At 33.8% G+C, this 17,972-nt stretch overlaps 1 protein-coding gene across 6 annotated transcripts in view; it reads right to left on the reverse strand.

Moving 5' to 3' along the window:
* KIF20B (kinesin family member 20B) overlaps positions 1-17,972 on the reverse strand; it is a 76,620-nt gene that overhangs the window by 41,419 nt on the left and 17,229 nt on the right. For 4 of the 6 annotated variants that reach the window (XM_057736617.1, XM_057736620.1, XM_057736619.1 and 1 more), the window contains 6 exons: positions 17,502-17,641; positions 17,084-17,222; positions 15,905-16,013; positions 15,121-15,173; positions 13,554-13,673; positions 8,074-8,224 (listed from right to left, as the gene is read on the reverse strand). In XM_057736617.1, the coding sequence (XP_057592600.1) occupies positions 8,074-8,224; positions 13,554-13,673; positions 15,121-15,173; positions 15,905-16,013; positions 17,084-17,222; positions 17,502-17,641 (712 nt within the window). Of the gene's footprint in view, positions 1-8,073; positions 8,225-13,553; positions 13,674-15,120; positions 15,174-15,904; positions 16,134-17,083; positions 17,223-17,501; positions 17,642-17,972 lie in introns of all 6 variants that reach the window. The other 2 variants (XM_057736615.1, XM_057736621.1) reach the window with 1 other exon arrangement.

A 17,972-nucleotide genomic window follows, 5' to 3' on the forward strand; every position in this document is an offset into this window, starting at 1 on the left:
CTGAAAATCTGTACAGAAGAGTTCAGCTAATTAAAAATAAATAAAGGTTTGTCTTCTTCAGGCTTAATATCTATATTTCTAAAATAAGGATATTTCTACCTGCCCTACTTACTACAGGAAAATGTTAAGAGGGCCAAATAAGTTAATATATAACGTATGTTAAAGCACTTCGTAAATGTTCTATAAGTACAAAAACTTTAATACAGTTGGTATACATTAAACTATGTCCAGAGAAGATAAACTATTAGCTAAAACTTAATTCTTAATATATATTTTGACAAATTAACTCACCTCACGCAACTGTCCAGTATAAATTACGTTCAAATTTTTCTCACAGATTACATGATTAACTCTTGAAACATAATTTTCAATTTTCCAGGTACACATTTATCTTATGTTTTCATACAATTTCCATTACTACAATAACTGAGCTGATGAGTGTCTCATATCCTAGGAAAATTACTTCAAAACACAGAATCTGACTGTTTGGTTTTTAAATTTTTTTTCTGTTCTATTTCACTTCATGGTTTGATGTTTATATACATGAAATTTATATACAACGTGACTCTAATACAATTTTTATGTATTTTCTACATAATACTATACTGATATAATCAACTCAACATGTCCTTTTGACCTTCATTCACTCCTCCATTGGCTATTTATCTGTCAATTTCATCTACATTTTTATTTGGTAGTCTCACTAAGCATGTTAAGAATCAAATTCCTCATGCTTAAAGGTCCCAGATACAATATGAAACCTATAAAAGCAGAAGACAGTTACAAGGGCGAGTTGGATAGAAATTCTCCTCACTAAGAAACTGATTACTTTCTGTTGTTAACTATCCAATGAATCTTTAAGAAGTGTTTTTTATAGTTTTCTTTTTAGTGAGCACCACCATACTGTCCTATGCATCTGAGCACATTACACTGAAATAATGTTTACTTGTCGTTCTCATCTACTAGATTCCAAACTTTCTAACAGCCAACTCTTTGTGTCTAATGCATCTTTATATACATGAACAATAATCCTAAATGAATTTTTTAAAATATTTATTTATGTATTTTGGCTGGGCCAGGTCTTAGTTGCAGGGATCTTTTTTTTTTTTTAGTTGCAGCATACAGACTTCTTAGTTGCGACATGCAGGCTTCCTAGTTGCACCATATGGACTGCTTAATTGCAGAATGCATGTTGGATCTAGTCCCTCGACCAGGGATCGAACCCAGGCCCCCTGCATTGGGAGCATGGAGTCTTACCCACTGGACCACCAGAGAAGTCCCCCTAAATGAATTATTTTTGAAATTTAGCTATATCGCTTATATTCTCCCTTTCTACTACTAAGACATATCATTGTATCAGAAAAACATAATTTTTGTAATCAGTAACCTATTCTGGTTCTAGATATGTGCAAACTTATAATCTAACATGGCTCAATTATATTAACTTGGTTACTTCAGGGTAATTTTATGTTTTAAATTTTAAGCTGTTCTCTTTACAGTGTCTTTTTACAACAGAGATTCTCTAGTTTTAGAGAATTAGCAAGAGAGCTTATAATGTAGATTCCTGAGAACAAATACCAAACATACTGATTTGGTAAACCTGGAATGTACTGCACATGCAAACACTTTGAGTGTACATGCACACTGCTCCAGGAATTTTTTTTTTTTAATTTCTGAAAGAACTTGACAGTCAGCCCTGTAACACATTTGGGATCTAAAACATGTCAGTTTGCTTCATTACAAAGCCCCTATCTGGCAGCCCTGCTGCATGTAATAGCTCCACAAGAGATAAATCTCAAATCTCACGTAGTAATGAGATTCAAGTGCTTAAGTTTTCCCCCTGCCGGGGCAGGCTCTTGTGCATCCTAGATGAGAGATGATAGTACCCATGTAATGAATCTGTTCAATTAAGAAGGCATTTTCAAGATCATAAAAAGCTCTTTAAAATTAAATCTACTATCCTACAAATAGGTTTCTATCTTCCTATATGCTAATCACAGTTGACATTGTGAGCAAAATAAAGAAAAAGCACAAGCATTTATGAAAGGTCTTTCAGATACTATTATATAATGTGGGGGAAAAAATTTAAGTGACTGTTCAAGATTTTTAATCTTATGACCCCATTTGATAAGTTAAAATCACAGTTCTCTCACAGCATTACCCTGATAACAAAGCTAGACAAGGACACTAGAAAAAAGAAAATTACTGGTCAATATCACTGATGGACATAGATGGAAATATCTTCAACAAAATATTAGCAAATTAAAATTCAACAGCACATTAAAAGGATCATACACCAGGACTGAGTAGGATTTATCCTAGGGATGCAAGGATAGTTCAACAAATGCAAATCAATAAATGTGATATACCATACTAATAAAATGAAGACTAAAAATAAAGAATAAAAATCATACGATCACTTCATTAGACACAGAAAGAGCATTTAACAAAATTCAACATCCTTGGGACTTCCCTTCCGGTGTAATGGTTAAGAATCCTCCTGCCAATGCAGGGGACATGGGTTCAATACCTGGCCAAGGAAGATCCCACATGCCACAGAGCAGCTAAGTCCATGCATCACAACTACTGAGCCTGTACTCTACAGCCACAAACTACTGAGCCCTCGTGCTGCAACTACTGAAGCCCGCATGCCTAGAGCCCGTGCTCTGCAACAAGAGAAGCCACTGCAATGAGAAGCCCATGCACCACAACAAAGAGTAGCCCCCGCTCAGCACAACTAGAGGAAGTCCGTGGGAAGCAACAAGACCGAACACAGCCAAAAATAAATAATTAAAAAAGAAAAAAAGAACAGCAGCAACAAAAAGAATCAACACCCTTTATGATAAAAACTCTCAACCAGTAATGAGGTGGATAGAACTACAATCTGTCACACATAGTGAAGTAAGTCAGAAAGAGAAGGACAAATATTGTATGCTAACTCACATATACGGAATCTAAAAATGGTACTGATGAACTCAGTGACAAGAACAAGGATGCAGATATAGAGAATGGACTGGAGAACTCGAGGTATGGGAGGGGGCGGGGGGTGAAGGGGAAACTGAGAAGAAGCGAGAGAGTAGCACAGACATATATATACTACCAACTGTAAAATAGTCAGTGGGAAGTTGTTGTATAACAAAGGGAGTCCAACTCGAGGATGGAAGATGCCTTAGAGGACTGGGGCAGGGAGAGTGGGGGGGATTCGAGGGGGGGGAGTCAAGGAAGGGAGGGAATATGGGGATATGTGTATAAAAACAGATGATTGAACATGATGTACCCCCCAAAAAATAAAAAAAATAAAAACTCTCAACCAACTGGACAGAGAGGGAACATACTTCAATATAATAAAAGCAAACAAACCCAACTTTGACAAATCCACAGCTAATGTCATCCTCAACCATGAAAACCTGAAAGCTTTTCCTCTAAGATCAGGAACAAAACAAGTATGCCCACTCTCACCATGTCTATTCAACATAATACTAGAAGTCCTAGCCAGAGAAATTAGGCAAGAAAAAAAAAAAAAAAAAAAAAACTATCCAAATTGGCAAGGAAGAAGTAAAACTGTCCCTGTTTACAGATGACATAAATTTACATTATAGTAAATGCTAAAGACTCCACCAAAAAATTATTAGAACTAATAGTTTAGAACTAATACAGAAATTCACTAAAGTTGGAGGATACAAAATATACAAGAAACATTATACAAAACAAAAAATTGTACACTAACAACAAACTATCAGAAAGAGAAATTAAGGGAAAAAAAACCTATTTACAATAGCATAAAAAAGAATAAAATATTTAGGAATAACTTTAACCAAGAAGGTGAAAAACCTATGCACTGAAAACTATATAACAGTGGTGAAAGAAACTGAAAAAAGACATACAAAAAAAGGAAAGATATTCCGTGTTCATGAATTAGAAGAATTAATATTGTTAAAATGTCCATATTACCCAAAGTAATCTACAGATTCAATTCAAAGCCTATCAAATTTCCAATGGCATTTTTCACAGAAATAGAACAGCAATCTAAAAATTCATACAGAACCACAAAACACCCCGAATAGCAAAAGCAATCTTGAGAAAGAAGAAAGTTGGAGGCATCACACTTTCCAATTTCAACTATACTATAAAGCTACAGTAATCCAAACAGTATGGTACGGGCATAAAAACAGATACACAGATCAATGAAATAGTATCAAAAGCCTAAAAATAAACCCACACACAAGAAAGCCAAGAACACTCAATGGAAAAGGATAGTCCCTTCAATACTGTGTTGGGAAAACTGGATATTCACATACAAAAGAATGAAATTGAACTCCTATCTTACTCCATTTACAAAAATTAACTCAAAATGGATAAAGGACTTAAAACATAGCACCTGGGGGTTGGGAGGAAACACAGCACCTGAAACCATAAACTCCTAGAAGAAAACATAAGGGAAAAGCTCCTTGACACTGTTCTATGCAAGCGGTTTTGGATATGACACCAAAAGCACAAGCATCAAAAGCAAAAAATAAATAAGTGGCACTATATCAAACTAAAAGGCTTCTGCACAGCAAAAGAACTTGTCAACAAAATGAAAAGGAAACCTATGGAATGGGAGAAAATAGTTGCAACCCATCTATCTGACAAGGGGTTAATATTCAAAATACATAGCTAACTCATACAACAGCCAAAAAAATCAAACAATGCAATTCAAAAATGGGCAGAGTAACTAAACAGACATTTTTCCAAAGAAGACATACAGTCAGTACAGAAAAATGTGTTCAACATCACTAATCATTAGGAAAATGTAAATCGAAACTACAGTGAGATACCACCTAACAGGTTAGGATACCTAGTGTCAAAAAAGATAAGAGATAACAAATTCTGGCAAGGATGAGGAGAAGAGGGAATCTGCACATTGTTGATGGGAATATAAAGTAGTACAACCACTAGAAAAACAGTATAGAGGTTCCTCAAAAAATTAAAAATAGAACTATCATATGATCTAGCAATCCCACTTCTGAGTATATATCCAAAGGAAATTAAATCACTATCTCAAAGTTCATGCAAGTTCATGCCCTATGTTTACTGCAAACATTTCTTACAATAGCCAGGACATGGAAACAACCTAAGTGTCCATGCATGGATGAATGGATTTTTTTTAAATGTGAAGTAAATACGTATACAATGGAATGTTATTATTCAGCCTAAATAAGAAGGAAATCCTGCCATTTGCAACAACATGGATGAACCTGAAGGGCATTATGTGAAATAAGTGAAATAAGCCACACAGAGAAAGACAAATACCCCTCATGCCCTGGCAACCACCATTCTATTCTCTGTTTCTATGAGTTTGATCATTGCCAGGGGATGACGGGTTATAGAAGTAGGGAGAGGCTTGAATAAGGTCATAGGATCTAAGTATAACATGGTGACTATAATTGATAATATTGTACTGTATAAGTGAAATTTGCTTAGCGAGTATAACTTAACTGTTCTAGCCAAAAAAGAAAAAAAGGGGTGGAAAATAGGTGAATGTGTGAGGTGACAGATGTATTAATTAATGATGATATGGTGGGAAACTTTTTACAATGTATATTAAATACCACGTTAAACATTTTAAATGTATTACAATATTATTTGTCAATTATACCTCAATAAGGCTGGGGAAAAAAATCCCAGTCCTCTCAAGATACTGATGTGACCAGTGAAAGCAGAGTGTTCCCTTACCCCAAAAATCACTATGTAATTTGGGAATCTCACCTCTCTACTCTTCATCCAAGAATTTATCCAGTTTTACATTCAGTAGTATACATGTGAAAACAAGCTTTATTTGTAAGTTTTCATTTTTCAAATATAATCCATATTCTTTTCCTTCACCCAATTATTTAAATGCTTTTGGGCAGCAGTAATTGTGTAATCCCGTAAGAGGATTCTAAGATCTCTTTAATAGACTAACTTTAAAAGCTCATTAGACAAGGTTTTATTACCTATAACTTACACTGTCTCTCCTACCTCAAAAAGGAGAGGAAAAACATGGCATTACCTCTGTTCTATAGCCTGCTTTCTGAAAAGCTGATGAGTTTATTTTTGAAGATTTTCCTATGTTTGTAGTTACATTTTCCTAATTTAGTTCCTTCAGATTCTCAGTTTATTCTAAAGATTACAGCTACTCTGGAAACTTAGAGATTTACCTATTTGGTTGAAAAGTCACAGGTCAGCAGATTGTAGCATATCCCTAGTTTGTCTCCTTTATCACTATTCTGAAGACTTATTTCTTGAACTGTTTACATGGTTATCAGCTTCCCCAAAGTACAGATACAGTGACCTCAAACAAGTAAACTTACTTCCATAGGAAAATGGCTTTGTACACCCTTTTAAGAGCAGAAAACATATATCCCGTAAAACTATCAACCCCCTAATCCTATTCTAGTAATTACAGGAGTCACATATTTTGTTCTGGAGATTTTTTAGTAGCAGGTAGAGGGCAAGAAGGGTGGTTACAGCTACAATATTCATATGATCCCTTAGGTAGTCCCTGTAGTCTCTAATAACAAATAATTGAGAAATAGCGACAGTGGTTATGAATTTAAGGAGGAAAAAAATATTTTACGTTACCTAAACTTAAATCTACCCATATCCAAATTACTTATCACTAACAACTAGGGTTATTATATAATCATCTTCTTCATGAACAGTTACCATTAGCATTAGTCATACCATGTAGATCACTCATTCCTGCCCACTTCTACTTCCTAGTGACCTACTGATCCCACAGTCTCAACTACCCTATATTCTCAACTACTCTATGGCACCAGTCAAGGTGAAAAATAGAGGAACAGTATTGTGGAAATCATGACAAGGTTATACTCCCTGTAGCTAAGGTACCACTCCTTCAATGGATAACAGAAGGTGACCATGCATATTAGTCTCAACCTATTAGCTCACAATTTATTAGATTAATATATCTAGTGCTATATTATCCTTTAAGTCATCTACTTTTGAAAATTTTATTAATTTTACTAAGATTCTATGAGGTATTTATTTTTTTTTTAATTTTTTTAAAAATTTTATTTATTATTTTTTGAGGGGTACACCAAGTTCAATCATCTGTTTTTATACACATATCCCCATATTCCCTCCCTCCCTCGACTCCCCCCCCCACCCTCCCCGACCCAGTCCTCTAAGGCATCATCCATCCTCCAGTTGAACTCCCTTTGTCATACAGCAACTTCCCACTGGCTATCTATTTTACAGTTGGTAGTATATATATGTCTATGCTACTCTCTCACTTCGTCTCAGCTTCCCCTTCACCCCCCGGCCCCCATATGAGGTATTTATTATATTGATGTATTACCCAATTGTTTTTATTCTTAACCTCAGGAGGCAGGTATATTTAACTTATTTTACTAATAACCAAAGAAAGACTTAACCCATCCATTTTTCTCAATGTTGATGCAGCTAGTTAAGTTTCTAAAACAAATGTACCTTCTCGTAGAAAGCCCTCCCTCCCTGTATCATATTATAAAAGCTTTTCAAAAGACAGAATGAATAGCTTAGAGACAAGATGAAAGCTTCTATGTTATTCCACATAATCAGGGAGCTATAGTACAGAGTAAGCATGCACCCATTTTTTTTTTTAGTAATTTCATAGAAAACACAACTTGACCACATTTGTCTTTAGTAATGTATAGTGCAGTCTTACTGTCAAATAGGCTTTTCTTCAAGTGAAAAAAGAATGAAGAAGAAAAAACAATGTGGAGAAATTCTGGCAGAAAAGGTAATATAATCATGAAAATGAAAGTGATGACTTTTAACTACTATAGGCACAGAAGTAAAAGAATTATCATCATGTTAAAGTGACAAGAACACAATACCTAAAAACATACTTATTGAAATAAAAGCAGCTTTAAATACATCCATCCTGTAGACAGTTTATAATATGTTAGTGTAAAAATTAGGGACATTTATCTTTTCTCAGATTTTTTTTCTTAGATAAGTAAATTTCCTTCTATGTGCAACTATTCTGTTTTCTGGTTTAGGAGTGAGCTTTCTTAAAAGGCCTCCTGCTGGCAGCGGAAGAAGTACCTTTCTTTGCTGGTGGTTCATGGTGAAGTTCAATTTCATTTAATCTTTTTCTTCCTGAATAGGTTTCAGTTTTGCTGTCCTTAGACATTTCAATCGTTTCATTACAAACCAATTTATTGTTTATTATTAAAGAGGATGTACCAGCGTTGTCCTAAAGTAAAATAAATTAAAATTAGTTCATATACAGAAAGCTATAATAAATGTAAGAACTATATAAACTATGATTCAATACTGCATCATAAAAATTTTATTTTCAAGTTTGTTGAAACATTTTCTGAGTTATTTCTTAAATCTCACCCTAAAATAACTGATGACTCTAAGAAATGAGTAACATTAACTTGCACATTCACTAAAGAAGACAAAAAAAAACTTAAGTGTGTAGTTTCACCCTGATACTAAAAACAAATTCATCTTTAGATTTTCTAAGGTGATATTTGCAGATAACCATAGAGCCCTAAAACACTCTCCTCTAAGTCATAAACAAAATGTACTTTGAAAAGAAAACTATGAAAACACTACAACAAAATTGTTTCTTATAGATACTTTTAAAATCTTGGGTCAGCTTGAATAACTGGAGAAACCTATCAATTGTTTTGCAACCAAAGTTTCTCAAAGTAACAATGTCTTAACACTTTAACAAATCCCAGAAAAAGTTCTAACCTTTAGCTTCTAGCCTATGTATATTCAAAGATACACAATCTACAAAACTGCTTTAAAACTCCTAGTTTCTCTAGATGATAAAGGCCATTTAAATTTTTTACTTTTTAAGGCAAAGATTATATGGCCCCCTAAAAGGATAGCAGAAAAAAGATAACCAGAAAGAGGAAGGGTGAAACCTTAGCAATTAAGTGCATGTTTATAAAGTACTTAAAGGTGTGGTAAAGGCAGAGATTAATTATGAGAATCCCTACATACTGGTAGCAATCCATTTGCGGGGGAAAAAAAAACTATATGAGAAAACAAAACATCATTTTACATTGTAAAATCAGCAAATGTTTTGTTCTTAAGAGATACAGGTAAAATGACTTTAAGTCATAAAGCAATGGATTGTTAAAAAAAAAAAGCAAAATCTTTTTAGATATCCCTAAGCAAAGGACATCATGAAGAACAACCTCCATGCTTTTTTACAATTAGTCCCTTGGTGTCACTGATAAATGACAAAATCCTCTGGGATCAGACCTCTGACAAAGTTTGAGTTTTCAAACACTCCATGACAATTTCAAGCTGTCTCCTCCTCCACTCTCAGACCTATCATAATCACCTAATCATTTTTTTCTTCCTTCAAATTATACAATATTCACCAAGAAAAATCTATCCTCCACAAGTTTCAGTTACTGAAAGGAATCTTTTCTGCCTAGGGTATGCTTGGTAGGAAGAATGCTAAAGAACCATTCAAAACAAACTTTTAATCATTAAAAGAGTCTGCTTTCAAAACAACCTTTGGAACAGTGACCCTAGATCAACAGTTAATCAGCACCATCACGTTAAGTTCTAATTTTCTTTGTTTATTTCCGTGAATGATTTAGCACACTGTTTTAAGTTAGTGGATAAACAGGGTCTAGAACCTATCTAAGAAATTTATTCATAGGCAAGGATTATTAAATTAGGAATATTGCTTATTTTATATTGCTTTTTTTACTATTACACAAACATTATTAACATTTTGTGGTATGCAAACATACTACAGAAATAGATATAATTCCTAGCTAAATTTCCAACAATTTTCTTCAAAGTTGTAGTCACCAGAAGTGATCTATCTCTGGCTTTTCTTTTTCTTGCTTTTTGGTTGTTTGTTTTTCTTCTCCCTCCACCAAACCTAAGGCCAGACTTAAAATCCAGATCAAGTGCTCAGAACAAAAGCAGGTGATGAATAATCAAATCAAAGTGCTAACAGGGTAGAAGTCCAGCAATTCAGTTACTTGAAAAATTCAAGCCCTAAGTCACCAAAAGTTTTACCTCCCTCTTATTTCACAAATCAATTTCCTCTTCTTAATCTCTACCACCACTACCCAACTACCTTAAATCAAAGTCCTCAACAACTATTACCTGACCTCTTCCAAGAGGCTTCTAATCGGTCTCCCCATCTTCATTCTAATTCTATCTCAATCCCATCTTGCAAATTTCTAAAAATATCTACTCAAAATAAAAAATCAACTATGCTATTCTTCTCCTTAAAATTAATGACTCCTGGGACTTCCTAGGTGGTGCAGTGGTTAAGCATCCACCTGCCAATGCAGGGGACACGGGTTTGATCCCTGCTCCAGGAAGATTCCACATGCTATGGACCAACTAAGCTCATGTGCTACAACTATTGCGCCTGTGTGCCACAATTACTGAAGCCTGTGCACCTAGAGTCTGTGCTTTGCAACAAGAGAAGCCACAGTAATGAGGAGCCCATGTACCACAATAAAGAGTAGCCCTCGCTCGCCACAACTAGAGAAAGCCCATGTGCAGCAACAAAGACACAATGCAGCCAATAAATAAATAAACTTTTTAAAAAATTGACTCCTCACTGCCTAGAAAATACAACCCAAATTCTTTAATGCAGTATTTAAGGCCTTCCACTATCTTACCCCAATCTACTACTCCTAGCCTCATTACTCACATCTCCTTGTTTCAAACTTTCCTCTTGAACAAGTTACCTGTACTTTCCTACACTGACTAAAAAGCTTCTCATGTCCATGATTTTCTGCATTCTGATTCCTATATCTGGAAGGTCAGTATATCTTCTTGTCCCTCACACCTACCAAATGCTACCTCCTTCTACTTTCAACTGGATAAATTTTACTCACCATTTAAGATTCAACCTAATCATTTTCATCTGCAGAAAGCATCCTCTAAAACCCTACCTATTCTTAGCTTCTTGTACATACTGACTGCCACTGCACACATCATTATAACTACACTTATGTTGTTTTACTCTTACTGGGGAGTTTTTAAGGGGACTAGTTTTTATTAATCTGTATAATTCCCAGAATCTAGCACTGCACCTGGCACACAGCAGAATCTCAATGTTTCTTGACTAAAATAAATCATTTTATGCTTCTCCTCCTTACTCCCTACCTTATTACAAGGGATGTTTCTCCCATTTCAGAAAAGTTAGACTGAAAAATGCATATAACATCTGACGAAAATATCCAACTATAATTATAGTTAATTATTAATTATAATAGTATCAATATAATTTGTTAATAATTATATTAATGTAAATTCTAAACTGTTATTGTTAATTAATTTTTATGATAATGTATCCAACAGAACAGACAGAAAAGTCAGATAGAGTGACTAACGCATCTAATAAATACCAAAAGGCAGTCCTGCTACAAGAGATTAGACAGACAGTGAGCTACTCTTCTCTAGAGAATGCTCCTTATTTACCCTTGTAAAAAGCCCATCTCTTGTTGAGATGATACAGAGAAAGCTGTGGGTACTGGAGCTTAAGTGTCAAGATACAAAGAAGGGTCAACCATCACTTTTTATAATACGGTGGTCCCCCATATCTACAGAGAACATGTTCTGAGACCCAGTGGTTGCCTGAAATCATGGATAACCCTGGATCCTATACATACTATGTTATTTCCTGTACATGCCTATCATAAAATTTAATTTAAAAATTAAGCACAGTAAGAGATTAACAATAATAAAATAGAACAATTATAACAATATACCATAATAAGAATTATGTGAAAGCAGTCTCTCTTGCTCTCAAAATATCTTACTTTACAAATACAATGCCTTTTCCATCTTAAGCACTTATGCACTGTGGCCCTAACTTTTGTAGTTTGAGGTGTGACAGCAAAACTAGCACAAATCTTCTTTTTTCCTTCTTCACAATTTCACAAATAAGATTCATGCTTACCAGAGATCTCAGCAACTTCAGCATACAATTTTTTTCCTTTCCTAATCAAGTCGAGAACTTTCACCTTTACTTTTACATGAAGCACTTTACGGCTTCTCTTTGGCATATCCAAATTGTCAGCAACACTACTCTTGTGCTTTGGGGCCATAATTAAGTAAAATAAGTGTTACTTGAACACAAGCACTATGATACCACAATAGCCAATCTGATAACCAAGACACCTGCTAAGTGACTAACAGGAGGGATACACTGGACAGAGGGATGATTCAGGTCCCGGCAGGATGGAGCAATACGGCACAAGATTTCATCATGCTACTCAGAATGGCACACATTTTAAAACTTATGAATTGTTTATTTCTGTCATTTTTCCTTTAATCCTTTTGACCATGGTCAAAAGTGAAACTGTAGATAAAGGGGGACTACTATACACCACTCTTGCCTCTGTTAGAGAAAAGACATACAAAAGCAGAGAATTTTAGCTATTAGCTTACTCAACCTATTATGTTATTAACATATAGTTTACCATTTCTACATCAAAGAATAATTTGAGGACTTCCTAGGTGGCGCAGTGGTAAAGAATCCGCCTGCCAATGCAGGGGACACTGGTTCGAGCCCCGCTCTGGGAAGATTCTACATGCCACAGAGCAACTAAGCCCGTGCGCCACAACTATTGAGTCTACGCTCTAGAGCCCGTGAGCCACAACTACTGAGCCCAAGTGCCACAACTACTGAAGCCCATGCACCTAGTGCCCATGCTCCGCAACAAAAAAAGCCACTAGGATGAGGAGCCTGCACACCACAATGAAGAGTAGCCCCCGCTCACAGCAACTAGAGAAAGCCCGTGTGCAACAAAGAAGACCCAACGCAGCCAATAAATAAATTAAAATAAATAAATAAATTTATAACAAAAAATAATTTGAAGGAACCTGCAATAAAAAATAAACACAAAAGAAAACCAAAAACAACTGTTTAAAAAAAAGATTAAGACAATCTGATCATCCTATACTGAACTACCTGGATATGAAATTACCTAAATTTCTATTTATGAAAGGCTATGTAAAAACCCTTAAAAACTTTATATGCCACAGTAAATAATGTGACTTTTTAAAGAAAGTATCCTTGCTATTAAACATATGAACATCAGCAAAATTGTATATAATAAAAAAAGCTTCTGAAACCCAATTCCACTGAATTTCATTTATAGTTCTATAGAGAAATACATACAGATAGATATAGATATGTAGATAGAGTAGAGCCACAGAGAGAGAGAGATCTTCATGAACTGTGGATATCAAAGCACATCTAAGTTTCTTTCACCCCAGAGCTCCACATCCAGTTCGCTGAGGCTTAAACTTCTAAGGGCTACAGTCTTGTCCCTCTCATGTGCAAAGCTCTGCCAGTTTAGTTTGTGGGCTACTACATACAAGGAGGTCAAACTGCCCTGTTCTAAGTTCTCAAAAATTCAGATCCGCACAACAGAAAATTGAATTCAATGCCAAGATAAACAATCCAACATTCTTAGTAAATTAGTCTTAGTTGTATAAGCTATTTTAAGTTATTTTAAACCAAACATTGGCTTTCTTATGTAATTTATAACAGAAGAATAAAGTTAAATTCTTACACTGCTTTTAAATGTATTTTCCATATGAAATTTTAGGTTCTGAAATTTGTTGACAGTATCCTCTTTTTGATCAATTTTATCCATCAACTCTTGAATTCTTTGGTTCTGTATAATTATTTTCTTTGGGAAGGAAAAAAACCAAAGTTTAATAAATGTACTTTGGGATAACTAGAATGCAAATATGATGCAGTTTAGAATTCCTTCAAAGATTAAGCCAAAAAAACAAAAAAACCCAATAGCAACACATTATGCATATCATGACTTTATTTTCATTTAAAAAATAACACACGTTTACATACAAAAAGAAAGAGAAGCAATATATCATAATGGATAAGAGGAATCAGGAGTCAGATATCTGGGTTTGAATCCTAGCTTCTCTACCTTCTAGTTGTGAAACCCTAGGCAAGTTATTTAACACCTACGTAAAAATAAAAAATAACAGTATCTACATCATAAGGTTGTTCTGAGATTTAAACAGTATGTTTTGTAAGATATTAACACAATATCATAATATTTAAACAGTATCTTTTAAGAACTTAAGAGTTCACAGTAAATGTTCTATAAAAATGGATCTATATAAAAGCCTCGTATATAAAAGTCTCAGAGGTACCGACCAAGTTGGTTTTGTTTTGTTTTGTTTTTGATGTAGGAGAGACATTACAGGGGACTATTGTACTTTCTATTTTGCATAGTTTAATACAACTAGAAGCTGAGTTTTTACAACTAAAAGCTTTTTTTTGTAACTAGAAGAAATAAAGGAAAAGGAAAAGATCAGGAGTTGTCTAAACAACAGCTGTAATATTTGTACTAAGTACATTATTTTGGTTACCCTTTTAAGTAATGGGTATTAGATATTAAGATCTTTATATCTGATCATATTTTAAATTATTCAGTTCTTTGGAAGGACAAATCTAAGTTAAGAGAAGGTCAAGAAAAACATTAAGCTTAGAGTTTTAAATTCACTTCACCTCTATGTATACCTGCAATTTCATATTTATATCTATCAATGTCAAATCCATCGACAACCATTTAGAGTAATTATCTGATCTGAAGGTAAAAAGTGCTAGAGATTTTCAGGATTCCGATGCTGCACACTGCTCAGGCCATATCCTAAATTTTAAAACACTCAGTAACTTCAGACAAAATAAACACCATTTAAATATACCTAATCAATGCAATGCACCTAGTAAAAGAATGACATAGATCTGTAAGTGCTGCCATAGAATCACCTCTCAGAGGTCTCCTAAGGGAAGAAAGCATGACATAGAACTACAGTCTCATTTGTATAAATTTCTTAAAGTTGTGTGTGTTCCATGTATCATATATATCACATATATATGACACACACACCTACATAAACCTTTTCTGAAAAGACTAAAGAAACTTTCCAGAGGCCATCTTTGGAAAGAGGTGAAGGCACTTATTTTGGTCAATTTTTTTTTTATCATAATCATTTATTACTTTTTCTTTATTTTTAAAATAGACATACATAGTCATAATTCATGCTGCTTATTTTACTTAATTATTAATTTCCTTAGCAAGATAAAATAAAGCTTAAAAGTATTACCTTATTAGATTTCTCAAGCTCTTCAGCCAATGAATTTAAATTAATTTCTGATTCTGAAAAAATAAGAATATTTAAAAATAAATACCTAAGCACCTAAAAAAAAAATCACTGAATAATCATGAAACATAAGCTGCTACAGTAGATGCTTTATTGTTATAGTCAGGAAAAAGAATTTTCACAGCACTAGAAGCACATAAGCACTCAGCTACAAATTCTACCATCAGAGAGTAGTGTTTCTGAAAAAGCCACTTTCAAAATTCAGGGTAAAAATGAAGGACATATGCTCAATAGTAAAAAATTTCTGGTATAATGTCAGAAGAGAATTAGCTAGAACCTTTCTGATCACTTCATAATGAGACATCACTTACCTGCTGTTTTCCACTCATCTTGTTTCACACAGAAAAGGGCAGAGTATTTCATCTAACATTTAAAACCCAGATGTGACAAACAATCCACACACACACACACACACACATGCATATAGGAACAAAATTTACAGCTTTACAATTTCCTATGAGATTCTTAATTTGCTGACGGAGCTACACTTAGTGTTTATTTTTTTGATAAGTCCATTTTCTAGTAATATTGGTCTAAAAGTAAAGAAAAGCAAAAAAAACTTTTTACTAGTAAATTACTATAAACTCATACTAATGGTAAAATATTAAATACGTTACCTCCATCATTTTCAGGCCATTTGGTAAATAAGCTGCATAAATCCCATACTTACCAACTGTCTTTTTATACATTTATAACACCTACATAGGGGTAAAATACACCCACTTACCATTTTCTCTCTTTTTTAACTCTTCTTGGGTTTTGATTAATTCTTCTTTGGTTGTAGCTAATTCAGCTTTAACTTGATTAAATTCTATTTCTAAACAAGCAATAGCTTCCTGGGGGTCAGCAAGAGATGCAATATATAAGTGAGCAATTTCAGCCTGTTTCTTAATATCAGTGACATCATCTTGAAGAGAATCAATAATATCTTCAATTCCTACATAATTATGTCCTTCCTAAAAATAGCAAAAACCACATACCTATCATTAACAGTGGCTTTCACTATCTCAGTGTGGTACCAATCTGATTTAGACACTTTTAAAAACAAATAGCAAAAAAATTCACAACTTAAAATTTTTTAAATAGATATTATATATAAGTATCTCCAATCATGAAAAATTTGTGCTCCATTACTCATTTTCTGTTTTATGGAACATGAAACATTATTTCTCCATAAAAATAATGTCATAAACTATGATAAATCATTATAGAACAATTATGATTACCTAGTTCAGGTATACTTTCAGTTATATAACGGGCCTTCAAAGGCTCTGTTGGGCTAGCTGAGGAAACAAATCTCCATTTTCACAATTCAGACCAAACCCCAAACTATGTCAGGGACACAAAACGATGGTTTGACAGCAAGAGCCTGAGCATCACCATCCCAGACTCCCGAACTGAGTCAGTAAAAAGCAAAGCAAAATAAAAACAAACAACCAACTCCGAAAAGATGCGATGAATTTCAGCTTCAGTAGAAGCAGCAGGAAAAACTACTGTTTTCTCAACAGTAGAGAACAGTCAGTCGGCCAAGCAGAGTGATCTTTTCTATATATAAATGTTTTTGTTTTAATCAGAACAGAACTAAATGACCCTTTAGGTCTCTTAGCCATTTAAAATTCTTTAAATTTAAGACAAATCTAAGAGGGATATCCCATAATCAGACAAAAAGGAATCTACCTACAATCAACACAATGACTCAATCAATACCAAACTGAGATATAAATGTAACAGATATATATTTTTCTAAGTTCAATAGCTATATTTAAACTATTTGTGCTTATATTCCTAACAAAGCACGCTTAATTACAATAATGCTACATATTAAGTTTTTTGTTTTATTTCATTGATGTGGTGTACTAAATCCTGGTACCTAAACCTCATGGATTTAATATTTCAGTTAACATACTTCAGTTTCAACTGTCATGGCACAATCTTCATTCTTTGGTTCTTCTTGAGTGTCACATTTACCAACCAAATCTTTGAAGATAGCCAAACGACATTCAGCATTTTCTTCTGATATCTCTCGTTCCTGAAGGAGAGTTTCCCTTCAGAACAAAAATTAATCTCATTAAGAAACAGAAAAAGCACTACTTTGTATTTTTATTTTAAATTTCTAAGATTAAATACATTATAAATTAAAAGTCAATTTAAATAATCATTCATGTATAATTCACAATCACCATGGGGATTACTAACAGCTATTTTCAAGCCTGCGTGAAGGTCAGAATTCAGAAGTCAACTAATATTAAATAAAAAGCCAAAAAAACCAAATTAAAGTAAATAAAATTCTCAATTTTCACTAGGACATGAAAAAAAAAACTTACTTAAAGTCAGCTTCCCGTTGAGCCCAATACTGAGTAAACTCCTGTGTAACTTCTTCACGGATTTTAAATTCCAATGTTAACTTCTCTTTTCTTTCATTTATGAGCTTTTCTTTCAAATCTTCTATTAAATCCAAAAGTTTCTAAAATATAAATATTAAAATTCTAAGTAAAAAATACATCCCAAGAGAAGGACTGTGCAAGTGTGTTCAAAAATAAAACTTTTTTCATTTAGATTATAATTATGCATGCTTTTATTAGAGATAACATTTTCACTGAAAATTATGTATTTGCAGAGATTCACTAATCTGAAAAATCAAGGAGGCCTCTCCACATTTTAGAAACAGACATATAGTAATTCAAATGTCTCACTGTTTAGCTACACAAAGAAAGAAGAGAAAGTAAAATCTGACCATCTATTATCTCCCAGAAACTACTTTGGGGAGTTCATATGTTATTTCATTTAATCCACAC

The sequence above is a fragment of the Hippopotamus amphibius genome, chromosome 5 (genome assembly GCF_030028045.1).
Source record: "Hippopotamus amphibius kiboko isolate mHipAmp2 chromosome 5, mHipAmp2.hap2, whole genome shotgun sequence".
Classification (NCBI taxonomy): Eukaryota; Metazoa; Chordata; class Mammalia; order Artiodactyla; family Hippopotamidae; genus Hippopotamus; species Hippopotamus amphibius.